The 15,853-nt window shown below is 42.0% G+C and overlaps 1 protein-coding gene across 1 annotated transcript in view; it reads right to left on the reverse strand.

Moving 5' to 3' along the window:
* The window catches only part of LOC123019006 (protein eyes shut homolog), a 227,764-nt gene that overhangs the window by 24,663 nt on the left and 187,248 nt on the right, over positions 1-15,853 (reverse strand). The window contains exon 8 of the mRNA XM_044421442.1: positions 6,994-7,144. Within this exon, the coding sequence (XP_044277377.1) occupies positions 6,994-7,144 (151 nt within the window). The remainder of the gene's footprint in view (positions 1-6,993; positions 7,145-15,853) is intronic.

A 15,853-nucleotide genomic window follows, 5' to 3' on the forward strand; every position in this document is an offset into this window, starting at 1 on the left:
ACCCCTGTATGCTGCCTGGATTGATGTTGAGTACCAAAGAGGTTCATCTTGCACTCAGCAGGTGCTGTAGAATCCCCTGCAACTCTGGGCTTTCTGTGACAGGTGTTCCTTTGTTATATGAGTGGATGACTCAATGTTTCCTCCAGGTCTCAAAACCACAGTGCAAAGGATGAAGGAATGTGCTCCGGTTGTACAGTGGGTGTGCAAGAGAATTCCGACTACTTGGGGGGCAAAATACTCACATTCCAGCTTCTGTGGGCAGGAAGCATAGTTACTTAGGCTCAGATGAAAACAATATGAAGTCCTGTGGAACGTTCTGTGCAGGGTGACTAGGAAGTGATACCTGAGAAGTGACAAAAGCCTCACTTGGTCGGAGGGCCAAGATAAGAGAGCCCAGAGGAAAGAGGCAGAATAAGTAGGGGACGTGGAACCTGAGGACAGGCAGGTGAACAGGCAGAGCCAAAAAGAGGCACAGCCAGGTTTCTCCCTTTTCACCAGCTCTGCAGAAATTCTGTAATATTTGAAGACTTTTGCTCTCTGCAGCATGAGCACAAAGGGTTTTAAGAACCATCTTTCAAAACAGAGCAAAATACTACAGGCAATTGCCAGATTATATGAAGGTTTTATCATAGCCATTAAAAGAAGCAAACAAAACTTAGCTATGGGTACAAGTCAAGTTGCATGGTGAGAAATGCTATTCTGAATAATAGCTTAAAATAATAAAGTGTCTTATTTCCAAATTCCAGTGCAATTACCTTCATAGTAGCTAAAGTATCATTAATTGTTTAATTAGATTCATTCTGGTGCAAAGAATGTAAAATAGGTGCACTTAAAGGAAGATTAAAGGTTGTTGTAAAATACTCACACTAACAGTTGATTGCATTAATGGTGTTATTTGTACTGCTGTAATTGCTACAGTAATTTATATTTCTGGGCTTATTATTATTGTAGCACTGAAGATGTCAACTGTCATTATTTCATATCCCTTCTCTGTATAAGAAAACTCCTCAGCATAATTAAACTTTGTAATGAAACTAAACGCATAAAGCTTTCATGAGCGTAGAACACCCGGGGCAGCAGCGCTAATTTTTATTTATTTATTTATTTGTTAGATTGATATCCTGCTTTTTTCCCAATGAACTAAAAGTGGCTTACCGCATTCTCCTCCTGCTTTCAGTCTTATCCCCACAACAACAAGTCTGTGGGGCAGGTTGGGCTGAGAGTCTGTGTCTGGCCCAAAGTCACCCAGTTGGCTCCATGGCTGAGCAGGGATTAAAATTCAGATTGCCTCAGCCTCAGTCCCAGTCCCAGCTCTATGCAAGGTAAGAAAAAAAGCTGAAAGCATAATGGGAGAAGAAATGTGTTCCCAAAACAAAAGGATAGAAAAGGCCACAGGATGGAATAATATCTGCATATCCTGATTTACATGTATGGATGCAAATGTCCATGTAATTATTATGGTTCCAATAGAAAGAATAAATTTCGCAAGAGTAGGGAAAACTCTGGCCAGGCGCTACACGTGTTTGTTCCGTCTGATGTCGAGAGTCCTTGCTCTCCCTTCCTAGAGTTCTTTCTCTTTAAATCATAATGGACAGCCTCTCAAATAGAGAATGTCTCAAATGGACAACAGTACGAGAGCCCTTCAAACAGAGGAATTTTCTTTAACACAGGACCTTTCCCCCACTCCCCAGCTTCAAGATAACCTACAAATGATTTTTGTTGCACAGTCTCTTGGTGTGATGCATTGGGGAGGGCTTGAATCCTTGGGGCTGTTCTGATGTTATGGCAGCAAATTATGGTTTAATTAATCCATGGTTTGTCATGGCTGCTGTGGCTGTGTTACTTCCTGTTGCAAAAAGGAACTTTCAGTTAACCTGAATGGAGGATGTTCTGTGACGTTCGATCCAAACTCTGTAGGTTAATCATGGGGAAAGCAACCTGAAGTCAATGTAACAACTCCTTACAGGTTAAATGCAGGTTATTTAACTGCTAATTAATTCATAGTACCCAGGTTTAGACATTGCAGAGCGACCTCCAGTTGGGTTACAGCTTTGAAGGCATCGTGGTATGTGTCATGGGAAATCATAGGTTAATTAACTATGGCAAATACTTATGGGAGTAGTGGCACCTCAGTCCTAGAAAAAACTATAGTGTGGTAGAAGGAGGTGGTTAGACAAAATTGTGGGGAAAAAATCAGAACCAAGAAATGGTGAGGTGATGGGTGGAATTGGTTGCTTTTGCTGCTCTAAGTTTTGGATGTGTGTGTGAGTGTGTAAATAAGTATAAAGGTTTGATTTCCTGAAGTAGTACAAGAAAACAAAATTCTTGTATGATTTCAGTAATTTTTAGTTTCTTTTCTTCTCTCTCTCTCTCTCTTTCTGTCTCCAAGATAAATAAAGACCATTTACCACTCTCAAGTTAACTTCTAGGGGAATAATATTTCCATGTAATAGATTAATCACACCGGTCCTAAAATGGTACAAAACATAGCTCTGTTCCAAGGAGAATCCACAGCTATTTTGCCCTTATTACCACCTGATAGGATCATCAGAAGCAAAACAAATATTATGCATTTCAATAATGCAGTTCAGGAGTCCTTGAATGTGTCCTTGGCCATCACGTTGTCCTGCTGTGCTTCCTGAGGTACTAGAATGATTCAATTTCTTTAAAACGGTAGTGCCTTAAATACCAAACTCACATTTTGTTCCAAGAAACCAAGGTATTTGCTATATCTATCGCCCATAAAGCTCAACAGAAATAAGCCTTCTCCTTCCTTAAAAGAATGCCAGGCCTGCATTTTCAGTGATAGAGGCTAGTGATTCGGTAAATTAAGTCTATCAGTTTCACTTGCTCTTTCCATTTTTTAAGCCCTATAGGTGTTACAATGGAGCTTGAGCATTTTGAGAGGGTTTTTAGTTTAGGAAAAAGATAAGTACAGGAGGACATGATGGAGATACATAACAATTATGCATAATACTAGAATTCAGTATTCTAGTATTGAAGCTGAATGGTGGGAGATTCGGGGCAAATAAAAGGAAGGACCTCCTCATACAGTGTCAGGGCTTGGATCTCAGCAGGTGGCAACTGACAAGAGCTCTCTGGGTTTGCTCTGCATCTTCACTATTGAAAGTGCAGCATGTGCCATTCCCTGTGGCTCTCTGCCTGACCAGTGAATCAGGGGTAGGAATGTACTGGGAGTGAGAAAGATGGCTGCTTTGGGCTCAAATGCTCCAGGGGTGTTGTTGGTCTCCAGAAGAAACAGAATCAGGAGGAGGAAGAGGAGAGTCACAGGAGGGGGTCTGGGAATATGGACCGAGCTGAGACTAGGAGATGAGAGAAACGAAAAGCTTATCTCAAGATCAGATTCCCCAGGTGGGCAGGCAATCTCTGGGAATAACCGAAATGTACAGTTGGCAAGAAGGGAGTTTTTCAGACACAGATGGCTCCTGATCCCATGATACAGCAGCAGCAGAGGAGGGCAGCCCAATTAAAGGATCAGCACATGGAGAGGAGGTGCCCTCGTTTTCAGAAAGCCCCTCTTGAAGGGATGGGGGTCAGACAGTCTCATAAGGAGAGTTCCTGGAGATGAATACTAGATCGGGTTCAACAAACCACCCTGTCTATGCTCAGAGATTCATTCTGGGTGTTTGTGTGCATTGGTTAATAAAGAACACGTTGTGAAGAAAGGTATGTGGCTATGAATGCATGAAGGAGAAATCCCAGCTCCTGACGGAATGACGAGAAGGAGTATGAGCAGGCAGTGGCAGTGCTGGTGAGGAGGGACACCCCAGAAGCAAGGGTACCTTGCCCAAGAGCCAGCATTGTGACAGGGAACAATATAGAGCTTCTGGGAGAATTAATTCCCCTGCCAGCTTCTTGACGAGGATTCCCTGTGCTGTCAGCTCAGCTTAAATCAGAGGGAGCAGGACATTCTCAGGGTGTTGGCAACTAATGTCAACACTCCTGCTAATAAAAGGTGCTAGCACTGCATCTCTGCATCCCGTCTACAGAAGTTTCCCCCAAAGCATGTATGGCTTGGGGTGCAGTTGGCAGTGCTGTAAGAGCAGGCCAGAGAACAGAGGCAGAGTGCCTTATAAGGCAGAGTGCTTTGAGGATTGGGAGGTGCAGTGAGAATTTAGTGGGTGTCAGGAATGCCACTTTGGTCATCCCCAGAGCTTGTCTTCTTCCAGCTTGGCCAGTTATATTTTAAGGTAGCATTGTAATCTGCAAAGCAATATATAGGACCCACCGCCATATCAGACACATTTCCAGAACTGGCATTTTAGTAATTTTAAGAGGCAAAATATTTAAAGCTTATCATTTATGTTTTGTTGAAGAATATGCTCAATATTTGTGACTCACTGTGATGAACTATGTTAGAAGTAGGAATGGACGTGTCAGTCTATTTCCAGTCTCATTCATTCTCCTGTTTTGTCTCATATTAATCTGTAGATTTCTTAAGAAAAACCATAGCTCTACAAAGATGCCATTAAATACATATTTTGAACACATCTTCTCACAAAACATACACTTGTGAACATTTTCCCCCTCAAAGTACACATTTATGCATAATTTTATCCTAAAATATGCATTTGATACATGTTTTGGTACATGTTTCAAGCCAAGAACTTCAGGCATTCCCCCAGTCACAAACAATTTCTGTTCCTGTGAAAATGGAATTCATCTTTACATTCAATTTGCAGGTAAGTCAGATCACATATCGTCAGCCCTCCACATTTGTGGGGATCAGGGGCCCAGGACCTCTGTGAAACTGAGAGATTTTCTGAGAAAAAAGAGAGATTTTCCCTCTCTGAATAGGCAGGGCAGGAAGGCCTGCTTTGGAGGCCTCCCTCTCTCCCTTTTCACCTCCTCTTTCTCTATGATGATGCTTTGAAGGTCCTCCCTCTCTGCCCCTTCACTTTCTCTGTATGGTGATGACAATTTTCTGCAGTAATTTTTAAAAATCAATAGGCTTTATGGTAGTTTGTTCATAAGTACAGGTTGTTTCTAACTCAAGGACTCCCTGTAATTCAGAAAAAGTATGGAATGTGAATGATAACTCCACTCCAATTTATATAGTTGTACAGCAGAAGCAGATCATGATGATTCCCTCTAAAATGTAGAGCAAATGAAAGCGACAGGCACTCTTCATTAGAATCAAACTGGTGTAGGTAAACAAGATCAAATTCCCAGCATTGAACAAAGTCATTGTATATGCCCCTAATCCAGATGTATTTAGGGGGGGAATGGTTTTGATACTCTTCAAGAGTATCAATATAGTCAGCAAGTGGACCAACCAAAATCTGCCAAAATGGCTGAAAAGCTGCCGTATGGACTGGTGTTGGCATGCCATGGATCTCATTGGAGCACATTATGATTGCATGGGGCCATCAATTCCTATGTGGAAACATGCTGACACATTATTCTAGACCCCTCCTTTCAGACTTACCTTTCTGATAGAGACCATGGCTGTAAGCATACAAATGATTGAGTTAGGCTTGGGCTAAAACTTTGGAAGGAGGTGTTGTCTCCAGCATCATATCTGGCTTGCCAGTACTGCAGCATCTTCTACTCTGCCAAGTTACATCCATTAAGAGCACACCAGTTACTCCATTTGTCCTTGAGGACAGCCGATGATGCAGAAATGGTCCCTTTCATGCTTTGCTCAGTTTGCCTAAGCAGGCTGAAATTCCAGCGTCCTACATGTGGCTGGATTCTTGATGGCCTCACTGGGGATGGGAGGGAGAAGTGGGAATATATCCCATTATTCAGCAAGTTGCTTATAATTGGCAGTAGGAGAGCCACTCCTTATTAAATGGTTGTGTGTGTGTGTGTGTGTGTATGGATGTTGCTCATATACAAATCTATCAAACCAAAGCATAGAAGCTATAGAATAACATGGAAGAAGCAGGCTTATGTTGTTTTAACTGTTCCAATAAAATCAGAACAAAAATGTAAAGCCCAGCCATTCCCTTCCCTGACTTTCCTTATCCAGTGGGATCTGCAACAATACTGCAGTGTACTGTTACTGCTCATTGCTGTAGCCAGCCAGCCATGCCCCCTTCCGAAATTCTCCATTCCCCTGCTCACCCTTCTCAACAGACACTCAGAATTATATGGTCATGGGTCACGTTCAGTCCTTAGGGGAACTGGGAGTAGATTTCCCCCTTATGGTTCTTCCTGCTCAAGATTTTTGTTTGATTCCTCCATGCAAGCTTGTGTTTCCAAGTGGCCCTGTTTTGCATACAATGCCAACTGAGCTCACTATTAGAAGAGATGAAGGGTGCTTCTAAGCCAATTAAAATGAGAAAAAACTACACAACAGAAAAATGGTTCACAGGTCCATGAATAATTATGCACTTCTAACATATTCATACCACATAGACATTTCAGCTCAGAATAGGACATATTTAGTCATTTCCTTTCCCTAATAGCCATTTTCATCTGTGTAAAATTGTTTCTTTCTTAAAATGAAGCCATTTTGAAGACACTCAGCATTATGTGGTCACTGAGCATGCTTTCATTGCACCACAACTTTACAAATGGATGTTTCGCATCTCTGGAAAAAAAATGAAAGCCCTGGGAAGCTTTTACTAACATATTGTTTGGCATGTTAACATCTGTACCTGTGGAAAAGGAACTAGGATCACAGCCATTCACATTTCTAATCTATTCATTTGGAAATGTGACTTGCTGCTTTTCAGTCCATCAAATGACAACAGAAGTGCTTCCATTCATTTCATTTTAGGGAATACTCTGTTGCCTTTAAAAAAGAAGTGCTCGACTTTCATGGAGTTAGTAGTTTGTTTTCCTAAGCTGGACACCAGCCATACTACTTTGGTTTCAAACAAACTAATATCTAGGCAAATTCTGTTTTAAGTTTAACTTTGATTTCAAAATGCTTGTTTCTAGATTGTTTGCATATAGCATTTCTTGAAAGTATGCCAGAAACATGATAGGCTTGATTTTCTAGAGTGATAGGAAATGTAATACCTGCTTTGTTGTGTAATTTTCAGGTAAGCCACCTATGAATATCGGTCCTGTTTCTTGCCAAACAAAAGGCGACCAATTATTGCTGGGCATGCTTGTCTTTGTAGTTACTCCCAGGATAGTCAGTTCAGCTTCACACATTATGGAGTCTTGCCTGCATAAATTTAGGAAAAAAAAAAAAAAAGCAGCTTAACATCCATGCCATAGATTGTGTAAATGTCTCTCCGACAAACTAATTAGAATGTTGCCAAATCAAGGAGGGATGAAAATGAAGAAAACAGCTCAACTTATATTGAACCCCATAAACATAATAGAGGTGATTTGATGATACAAGCTGTAAGTTGGCGTGTCTTTGGAGTGTAATTGCCATGAAAATGAAATTACTGCGTGAAAGAGAAGAGCACAGTAGCAACTTAGGGATGACAGGGGGAATGAATGTGAAATCAACAAGGGATATATATATATATATATATATATATATATATATATTCTTATTTCTTGGGAAACATTTCAAAATACACTGTTGATCTGCCATGAGAAAATATATTTACATATTGGAAGAAAATCTAAATTAAAACAGACATACACACCTCAAATGAATGTGTCATTTAACATAGATCACTTCCTTAATATAGAAATCTGATCTACTGTGAGTCTTTAGAATGTAGGGTTGACACATGTACTCGCAGTGCTCCATGAAATGACCCTCTAAGCTAAGATAGCATTATTGGAGTTGGAGGGAGCAGAGCATTATTGGAGCCGAGCAGAGAAATAACCAATAAACATCTGGAAGGAGCAACCAAGACCGTCTGGTGCAGTGCAGCATCTCATGGCTGCCCCAATGCTACTTGCAATTTCATAAAGAAAGAGATTTGAACTGGGGATTTCCTCCTATGGGCTGAGGAACATGCATGGAATCGCACTGTTACTCACCATTCTACACTACCTCTCACTATGTGTGGGGGTGCAATCCCTACAGGCAGCTCCCGCCACCCCAGTTAAGTCAGTTCTGTAAACCATTTTACTTAATTTGAAGTTTGGTACTATTTTTCATCTGCTAGATCTGTATGTGCAGAAAATAGCCTTTGAAGCTTCAGCTAAAGCAAAAGGGCAAACATACAAACATTGTTCACTGGAAACACTTTGTACAAGGTAAATGATGTGATTTTGTTCTTTCTCTTAATAATACAATTCTAACTCATGTTCCCTGAGCCACCTTACAGAAAAAATTCCCTTAATCAAAGAACATTGAGGACCTATGAAAAGCAGGCAACTCTGTTTGGTGTTTCATTACAGTCATCCTTTTTTCCCCTCACAGCAAGAAAGCAGAGGGTTCCTTAAGATCAAGGTCAACACAATGAAGTTTAGTCAGCTGGATGATTAAAAAGATGCAAAACTCTCCTGCTCTGTTGGCAAGAGGGTGTTTAACTAGGAGTTGCTAGCAAAATTAAACTAAAATAAATTCTGCAGAGGAAACTGTGTGCCGCCGTGTATCTGAAGGGACAATGAGCAAAGTGTGTATGAATTCAGTCCTCCTGGGACAGCACATCATCAACCACAACTTGCTCGTTGAGTACATGTTCCAACCCATGAAAGGACTTCCCATTCCATTTCCATACAGTCACTCTGCCCAAAATCCACTCTGGGACTAAGCACATACAGCTGGTTTCTTCCCACATAGCCTTAAAGTCCCAATGGGTTAAACTTAAATTAGCAACCTTTATTGATGTACTTTAGGCAACCAGGGACAATGAAAATCTTTCACCCTGAGGACCAAATTCAGTTTTGGAGGGGTTCCTAGGGGTAGCCTTTTTGAGGGTAAAGCAAAAAGCATGAGACCAAAGAAGAAGAAAAAATAAAACATGCCAACATATTTTAACTCAAAGCTCTTACCACCAATTAATTAAGCCTCCAGAGAGTCATTTCAACTTACTGGAATGAGGAAAAGACAAGCAGAAAGAGCAAACCACCAAGCAGTTTATCTGCGGGGGAGCAGGAAATTGATGGCACTGGGAAAAGCAATATGGCCACCTGGTGGCCCCAGAGGAGCATATTAAGACCTCAGGTAGCCTAAATTGTCTCCTGGGTCTGGGGTACATCAGCTCTGATATAACTCTCCCATAAAAGCAATGAAACAAAAGCAACTTGCTTCCTTGAACTCCACCCACCGTGCCACCTGAAGGCCTTCTGCTCCCCCAAAAGTCTCTACCCTTTTGTACCATGTGCCTGGATCTGTCTCCCATAAAATGGGAAAGATGCTGCTTCACCTGACTCAATTCCAGAATCGTAGGATCATGCGATCATGAAGCCTTCAGATCCATCCTCAAAACGCAGCTTTTCTATGAAGCCTTTCACAGAACAACCTAATTCCCATGCCTTGCTGTAACATGGCTGAAACTAATGCTAAGCCCACACATTACTTCTCTGTTAACTCCTGTCTTCAATTCCTTCCCTTTCCTTTGTTGCTTTTACTGTGCTGTACTTTAGACTGTAAGTTCCTTGAGACAGGGACCTTACCCAACGGTACTCTGTTAAGGGTGCGGCATATCATCACCTGCATTCTAGTCTTTGGCATCTGTTTGGCTTTTGGAAGCTACAAGGAATGATAAACAGTGTTTCCTATAGAGGAAAGGTGCAAAAAGAGCACAGCTATAAAATACTGAAGTATAAAAAATTAATTATTTTTCCCTTCACCCTCCAAGTGAAGGGAATTATTTTTCCCTTCACCCTCAAAGTATATATGAAATGGTGGAAACACCCTTTCCCCTATCGACAGATTGTTAAATATGCTGAGCAATAACCAGGACGATTAGTTCATATGTTGTTAATGAGAGCTAATAGCATGTGATCATCTTCTGTCATGTAGATGTCTCTCTTGAGTTCTCTTGAAGGAGACGGCCATCAGCGCTTGGAGAAGGCAGTGTAGACAGAAGTGCATGTGTACGTGCATGAAAGCAGTTTTTGGACAGGGCGGTCAGAGCACACACACCAAAGAGGAGAGGGAAAGAGCCAAGATCACTTTGAGGTGTGTAGAAGGCCATCACTCTTCCTAAACATGTCTCCCTCAACCCCCAGCTCTGATATTTTGATGTCTGAATGCAATGAAGTTGCACTGATAATGCTAGCTATCTTAATGTAATGCTATCATCCTTTTTCTGGTGTGAAGACTTCTGTTTGTTTGTTTTCCAAGGCTGAGGCAAAAAATCCCGACTTCGAGTTAAGCTGATAGGATCTGGCTGTGACTGACCTAGAGAAGGATCTTGGACTTGTGATAGGCCACTCGTGACAATCTTGACCTCACGTGCAGCTACTGTGAAAAAGGCAAACATATTAGCCATAATGTCATTCGGCCTTTATATAAATCTATAGTTCAGCCACACTTAGAATAGTATGTACAGTCCTGGTAACTTCACCTGAAAAAGATGTGAACTTAGAAAAAGTGCACAAAGAGGCAACTAAGATGTTGAAGTGCCTGGAGCTAGTCCCCTATGAGGAAAGTTTCCTACAGTTGAAATATTAAAAAATGGGAGGTATTATAGAGCTGTTCAGAATTATGCATAATGTGAAGTGGATAAGGAGACACTTTCCCTCCCCTGTTGTAATACTAGAACCTGGGACCTGATTAGTGGGAGATTCAGGATGCATAAAAGGAAGTACTTCTGCACACAATGCATAGCTGGACTGGAGGATGTGCTTCCACAGGGTGTCAACATGGCCACCAGTTTGGGTGGCTTCAAAAGGGGATAGGACAAAGTCCTGGAAGAGAAAGCGATCAATGGCTACTCGTCCTGATGGCTATATGCGGCCTATGCTAGCGGAGGCAGCATGCCTGCATGCACCGACTGCTGGGGAGCTTGAGCCGGAGGGAGCCATTGCACTCCTGCCCTGCTTGCGGGTTTCTGGCAGGCAGCCAGTCGGCCAATGCATAGACAGAGTGCTGGACTAGATGGTGCTCTTGCACTTTCCGGCACTGTTCCGACAGAGTGCTCTTGCACTTTCCGGCACTGTTCTTCTTATCTTCCAGAACCTCACTGAGTCTTGCGGTGCTTTCAAGACCTGCAAACATAGTATGACATGAATGGTGCAAGAGACAGGGAAACAGGATACCCTCTCTGCCCCCACAAGGAGCCTCGGGCTCTTCCCTCCATCAACTGTCACCTAGCAGTGGCCATTCTAACAGTCTGCAACAGACGGGGAGATGAAAAGACGAGCAACTTTTGGCTTTTCCTCTTCTTGAACTGTTCCCATCCCAGCTGGTTGTTTTAAGAATGCTGTAAGCATGGGCTACTGCTTGAGTTTGCTTGTTTCTCTCCTTCTTCCCAATCTCTTTTTTTTCAGGTCGTATCTTCTATTTTGGACCATGTACCATTCAGCTGTATGCTTAAGGGGAGCACTGTCCTGATTGAGCTCTCTAAGCGGCTCAGGAATCCTTTTTTATTTGTGGAGTAAAAATACTAGCGAGTGAGAGAGAAAGGGATAGAAGCACAATAGGGACAGATGGGTGTGGAGGAGCAGCTTTGGTATGGCTGTCGGGCACTATCCAGAAACAAGGTGGAGACATAGGGCTGTATGAGAACGCCACTTCTGTTTGCAGAGCATGCAAGCATGCACTGCTCAAAGCTCTGAGCATCTTCACCAAAAGCAGTCCCTAATTGTTGAATATCGGGTCACATTTGTCTCATTCCAGATACCCAGCTTGATTTGTGCAACCAGGTTGCAAAACAAGTACTCCTCCAACTTTTGCAGTTTTTCTCTCGGCTCTCCCTGGCTTGCTTCCTTAGCAAGGGAAGAGCTTGAGAAAGAAGCCCAAAGGACAGAAGATTGTGTCACAACCCTAACGTTAGGGATGCAGGATGGGATTGGAAGTGAAGGCATCGACAAGAGAAAAACTTTCACACCCTGCTGATTAGGAGCTAGATACTGTTTTGAGGGTCATGTGCAGTGGGGTTAACAGTCAAAAGTTGGCTGCAGGCTTTTAGTTGATAAAAGATGCAGCTGTTGGTAAGAGATGTTTTCAACATAACAGCTGTTATAGATGCATTTGCCTATAAGCTAGTAATATTCTGGAATTGCTTCCTGGAGCTATATCTTCATAGGACAAGTTGTTAACAATTGAGTGTACTGGTGAGCAGTTTTCACCTTGTGCTTGTTAAGACTGCAGCTGTGTACTTTTTTGATTGTACTTGATTGGCTCTTCCAGGGACTGGCTAAATTAAAATAACAACCTTAAGATATTATAGTTTAACATTTGCTGCTGACACAATTGCCCGATAGTACACACACAGTATAAATATTCCATCAAGGTTTCTAAATGCCTTCTCTACAATCAACACGTAGGGTGCTTTAAAGGTCAAGTAAGAACAAAGATAGTCCCCCGGCCTTCACTGCTTTTCTTTCATCTTTTCTCATTTTCATTTTTGCATAGTCATAAATGTCGAAATGCATGCACAATCATTTAACTTCTCCTAGTGGTTAAACCGCTAGTAATTGTGCCTCAGCCAAACCCAGCAGTAATTGTTTGGTTTTATCTTCTGTGCTTCCCTAAATATAATTGTTAAATATTGGCTTACTAATTGCAATCTGGATGATGAGTTCTGTCTATGTCAAATTGCATTTGCTGCCCAAAACCATAGCAAGCTGGCTAGATCGAAAAGGTCAGATGATTGGTTGCTGTCCCACAGGGGTAAAGGGTGACTTAACAGAGCAATAACATTTATGCACTTTTTGCATGTGGTGTCCTTCCAGTTAGTGACATTTGTCAGTGATGATTGAAAACATATTTTTATTGTATGGACAAATTTAAAGGCAGCAAAACAGACTGCATTTACTACCAAGCTTATAAAATGTTACTCATGTAAAGAACAGAGTTCCTCATCCATTTGGACTCTATGGAAAGGGAACTAGTGATTCCAAAACCGGTCTTATTTGTTTTGGTCAATCTCAACCATGTCCATGGGCCTGAACCAGAAGGGTTAGTGAATCAATCAGATACTCTGTTTATATGTATATTCTGTGACCTTAGTAAGTTGTGATTGCCATGGGTAATGGGTAGCTTTTGTTGAAAAGAAACTTGATTGTGTAAAGAAGAGAGAGAGAGAGAAGCTGGAAATACATAATTCTGAGAAGTAGAAGGAGAAAAATGCAATATATTCTAGGTGAAATAAAAAGTCAGCAAGCTGGAAGAAGACTTGATCCCATGATACTTTGTATTATGGCAATATGTTTATACCATATCTGCATTTGCAAAGCCACAAAAACCAAATCTTCTCAATGGTTTTAACAAACCTCATTCTTCTTCCCTTCAAGGACGGCATCTCAACTGGCTGCTTCTGTTCGCATACCACCCCCAGTCAGTACCTTCAAAAGTGCTGGGAAGGTGATGGCTCTTCCCAGAACCACCTGGGCCCATTTGCACCCTGTGCTCACCTCTGTGGGGTCACAGTGAGCCTTGTGGAGCCAGGGGCTCAGTTTCTGCTGGGAGTAGCCCCTTTCTCGATGCTACAGAGGAAGGCACTCTGCATTCTAAAGCAATATTGGTGTCATAGCACTCTGTCTGTGATTTCAGTCCCCGAAACATTGTGATCAGTAATGGCATAACTTCAGCAGCATACGACAACAGCAGACTGTCACTGAAGGTAAACATTCTTTTGGCCATATGCACTTCTTTCTGTGCTTACCAGAGTGCCAATATGGAGTTTTCCCTGATTCTCCCAGATTGTATTAGAGAATGGAGACCATTTATTTCAATGGCATTTCATGCAAATCAGATGAAGCATAGCAGTGGATTCCTTGCTGAAAGGTAACACTGGGACTTGAGTCTCAGATCTATGTACGGCAGCACAGCCCTAGGGATAATCAGTCTATTTCTCCTCTCCGTTAGTTTTACATATATGCTTTCATAAGCCTGTGGCATTTCATTCGCATATTGGTCTGTGGGTTTTAGATTTCTAAATCTCCATGAAAACATGTATCTAGAAATGGATCTTGACATGTTTTTGAATGTATTTTCTCTTGAAGTATGCATTTCTAAATGCATTCTTTACTGAAATAGACATTTTATATACATGTTGTATACTTCTTGAGCAGACAATTACATTGCAAAATTGATAGAAGGGCAAAATCTGAATGATACATTCTAATCTGCATATTAGTGCAGAAGCTGTGGATCGGACCACTTTGCTTCCAAGTGTAGACCTAATTTGCCCCCTCCCTTAGCATGAAACCCAAATGGCCACGCCACTCATTACAGATGGATTCCCCATGTTTCAAGTGTAGGGTGATCGCATCTTTGATGTTTGAAGAGTATTCACAAGGCTGGAAATTTGCAGCAAATATGGGTCTGGGAGTCTTGGATAAACAGTCCCAAGAGGTTTTTTCCAATCTGCATTTCTACTAATCTATCTTCCTGGCGTGGCTTTTTAAGGTCATGGCTCTCCAGAGAGACCCAGGGTTTCTCTACATGGAGCTTTTACTGAGTTCTGGTGAGCCTTCATTTTTGGAAATTTGTAGAACCTCAAGGGCCTCCACCTCTTTTCCAGCCTTTTTTCACAATGGGTCCTCTCCTCTCCTCTCCTCTCCTCTCCTCTCCTCTCCTAAGAGTGTAGAAAATTACCTATTAAATTTCAAATTAGAACAATCCAGAACAAAAACAGTTACAGATCTGCTGCAATGCTGCTATCCTGCTTGTGGTTGATGAATAGATAACAGAATAAATAGAATAAACAGATTAACAGATTAGTAGATAAATAGAAAGCCAAAGATATACAAACCCCAATGGGGGGGGAACTCTGTAAAGAACTCAGTTTTCCTCCTGTAATGCAAACATAAAAGGAAGTCTCAGTACGCAGTGGGTTAAACCTCTCATGTAGAGAAGACCTCAGTCAGTGTGTGCATGCGTGTGTGCATGCGTGTTTGATCAGCTATGCTGCCTATGACTTTTGTGGCAATTTCTTTAGACTGAGCCTGTGATCTTAAAAACATAAAAAAACCCTGCTGGCTCAGAGGAAAGGTCCGTCTCGTCCAGCACTCTGTATTCACGGTGGCAAGCCAGCTGCCCACAGGATCCCTCTAGCAGGATGGGTGCAAGGCCTCCCCCTGCCCAGCTCCTCAGCCACTGGGCCAGGCAGGCATGGCACTTCTGGTGAAGGAGGCGGCACACAGCCAGCAAGACTAGAAGCCACTGAGAGCCTCCTTCTCATGATTCTTGTCAACCCCCCTTTAAAGCCATCCAGTTTGGCAGCCATCACCACTTCCCATGGCAGTGAATTCCATAGCTTAACTACTTTCTTTGATCTGCCCTAAATCTTCCACCAATCAGCTTCATGGGATGACCTCAGGTTCAAGTGTTAAGGCAAAAGGAGAAAAATGTCTCCCTCGCCACTTTCTCCACACCATGCATAATTTTAAACATCTTCTGCATGCAAATTGCGTGCCCTGCCCCAGAGCCCTAGTGGCCTAATGTCTTCAGACACACAAACAGCCTCCAGCATTACAGAGAAGAAATATGGAACTTCCACCTTGTGATAGAAATATGGGTGCTATTTTAAGTATTCAGGTAGCACATTTCATGTGTTAAAAGTACCGAAGGTATTATTATAATATTTCTTTCAGCAGTCTTATAACACTGGATGGGGTGGGCTTCAGGGTATTGAATGGGCTTTACTAGAACAATAGCAAGACAGTTACTGTATTTTTCGCTCTGTAAGACATGCCTGACCATAAGACGCGCCTAGTTTTTAGAGGACGAAAACAAGAAAAAAATATTCTGAATCAAATGGGCACATAATCACGGGCACATTCCCTATCACTTCTCCATGGGCTGCACATCTGACAGACTTACTGCACACACATATTTGCTCTATAA

The sequence above is a fragment of the Varanus komodoensis genome, unplaced genomic scaffold, assembly GCF_004798865.1.
Source record: "Varanus komodoensis strain SLA01 unplaced genomic scaffold, ASM479886v1 scaffold12, whole genome shotgun sequence".
Taxonomy (NCBI): Eukaryota; Metazoa; Chordata; class Lepidosauria; order Squamata; family Varanidae; genus Varanus; species Varanus komodoensis.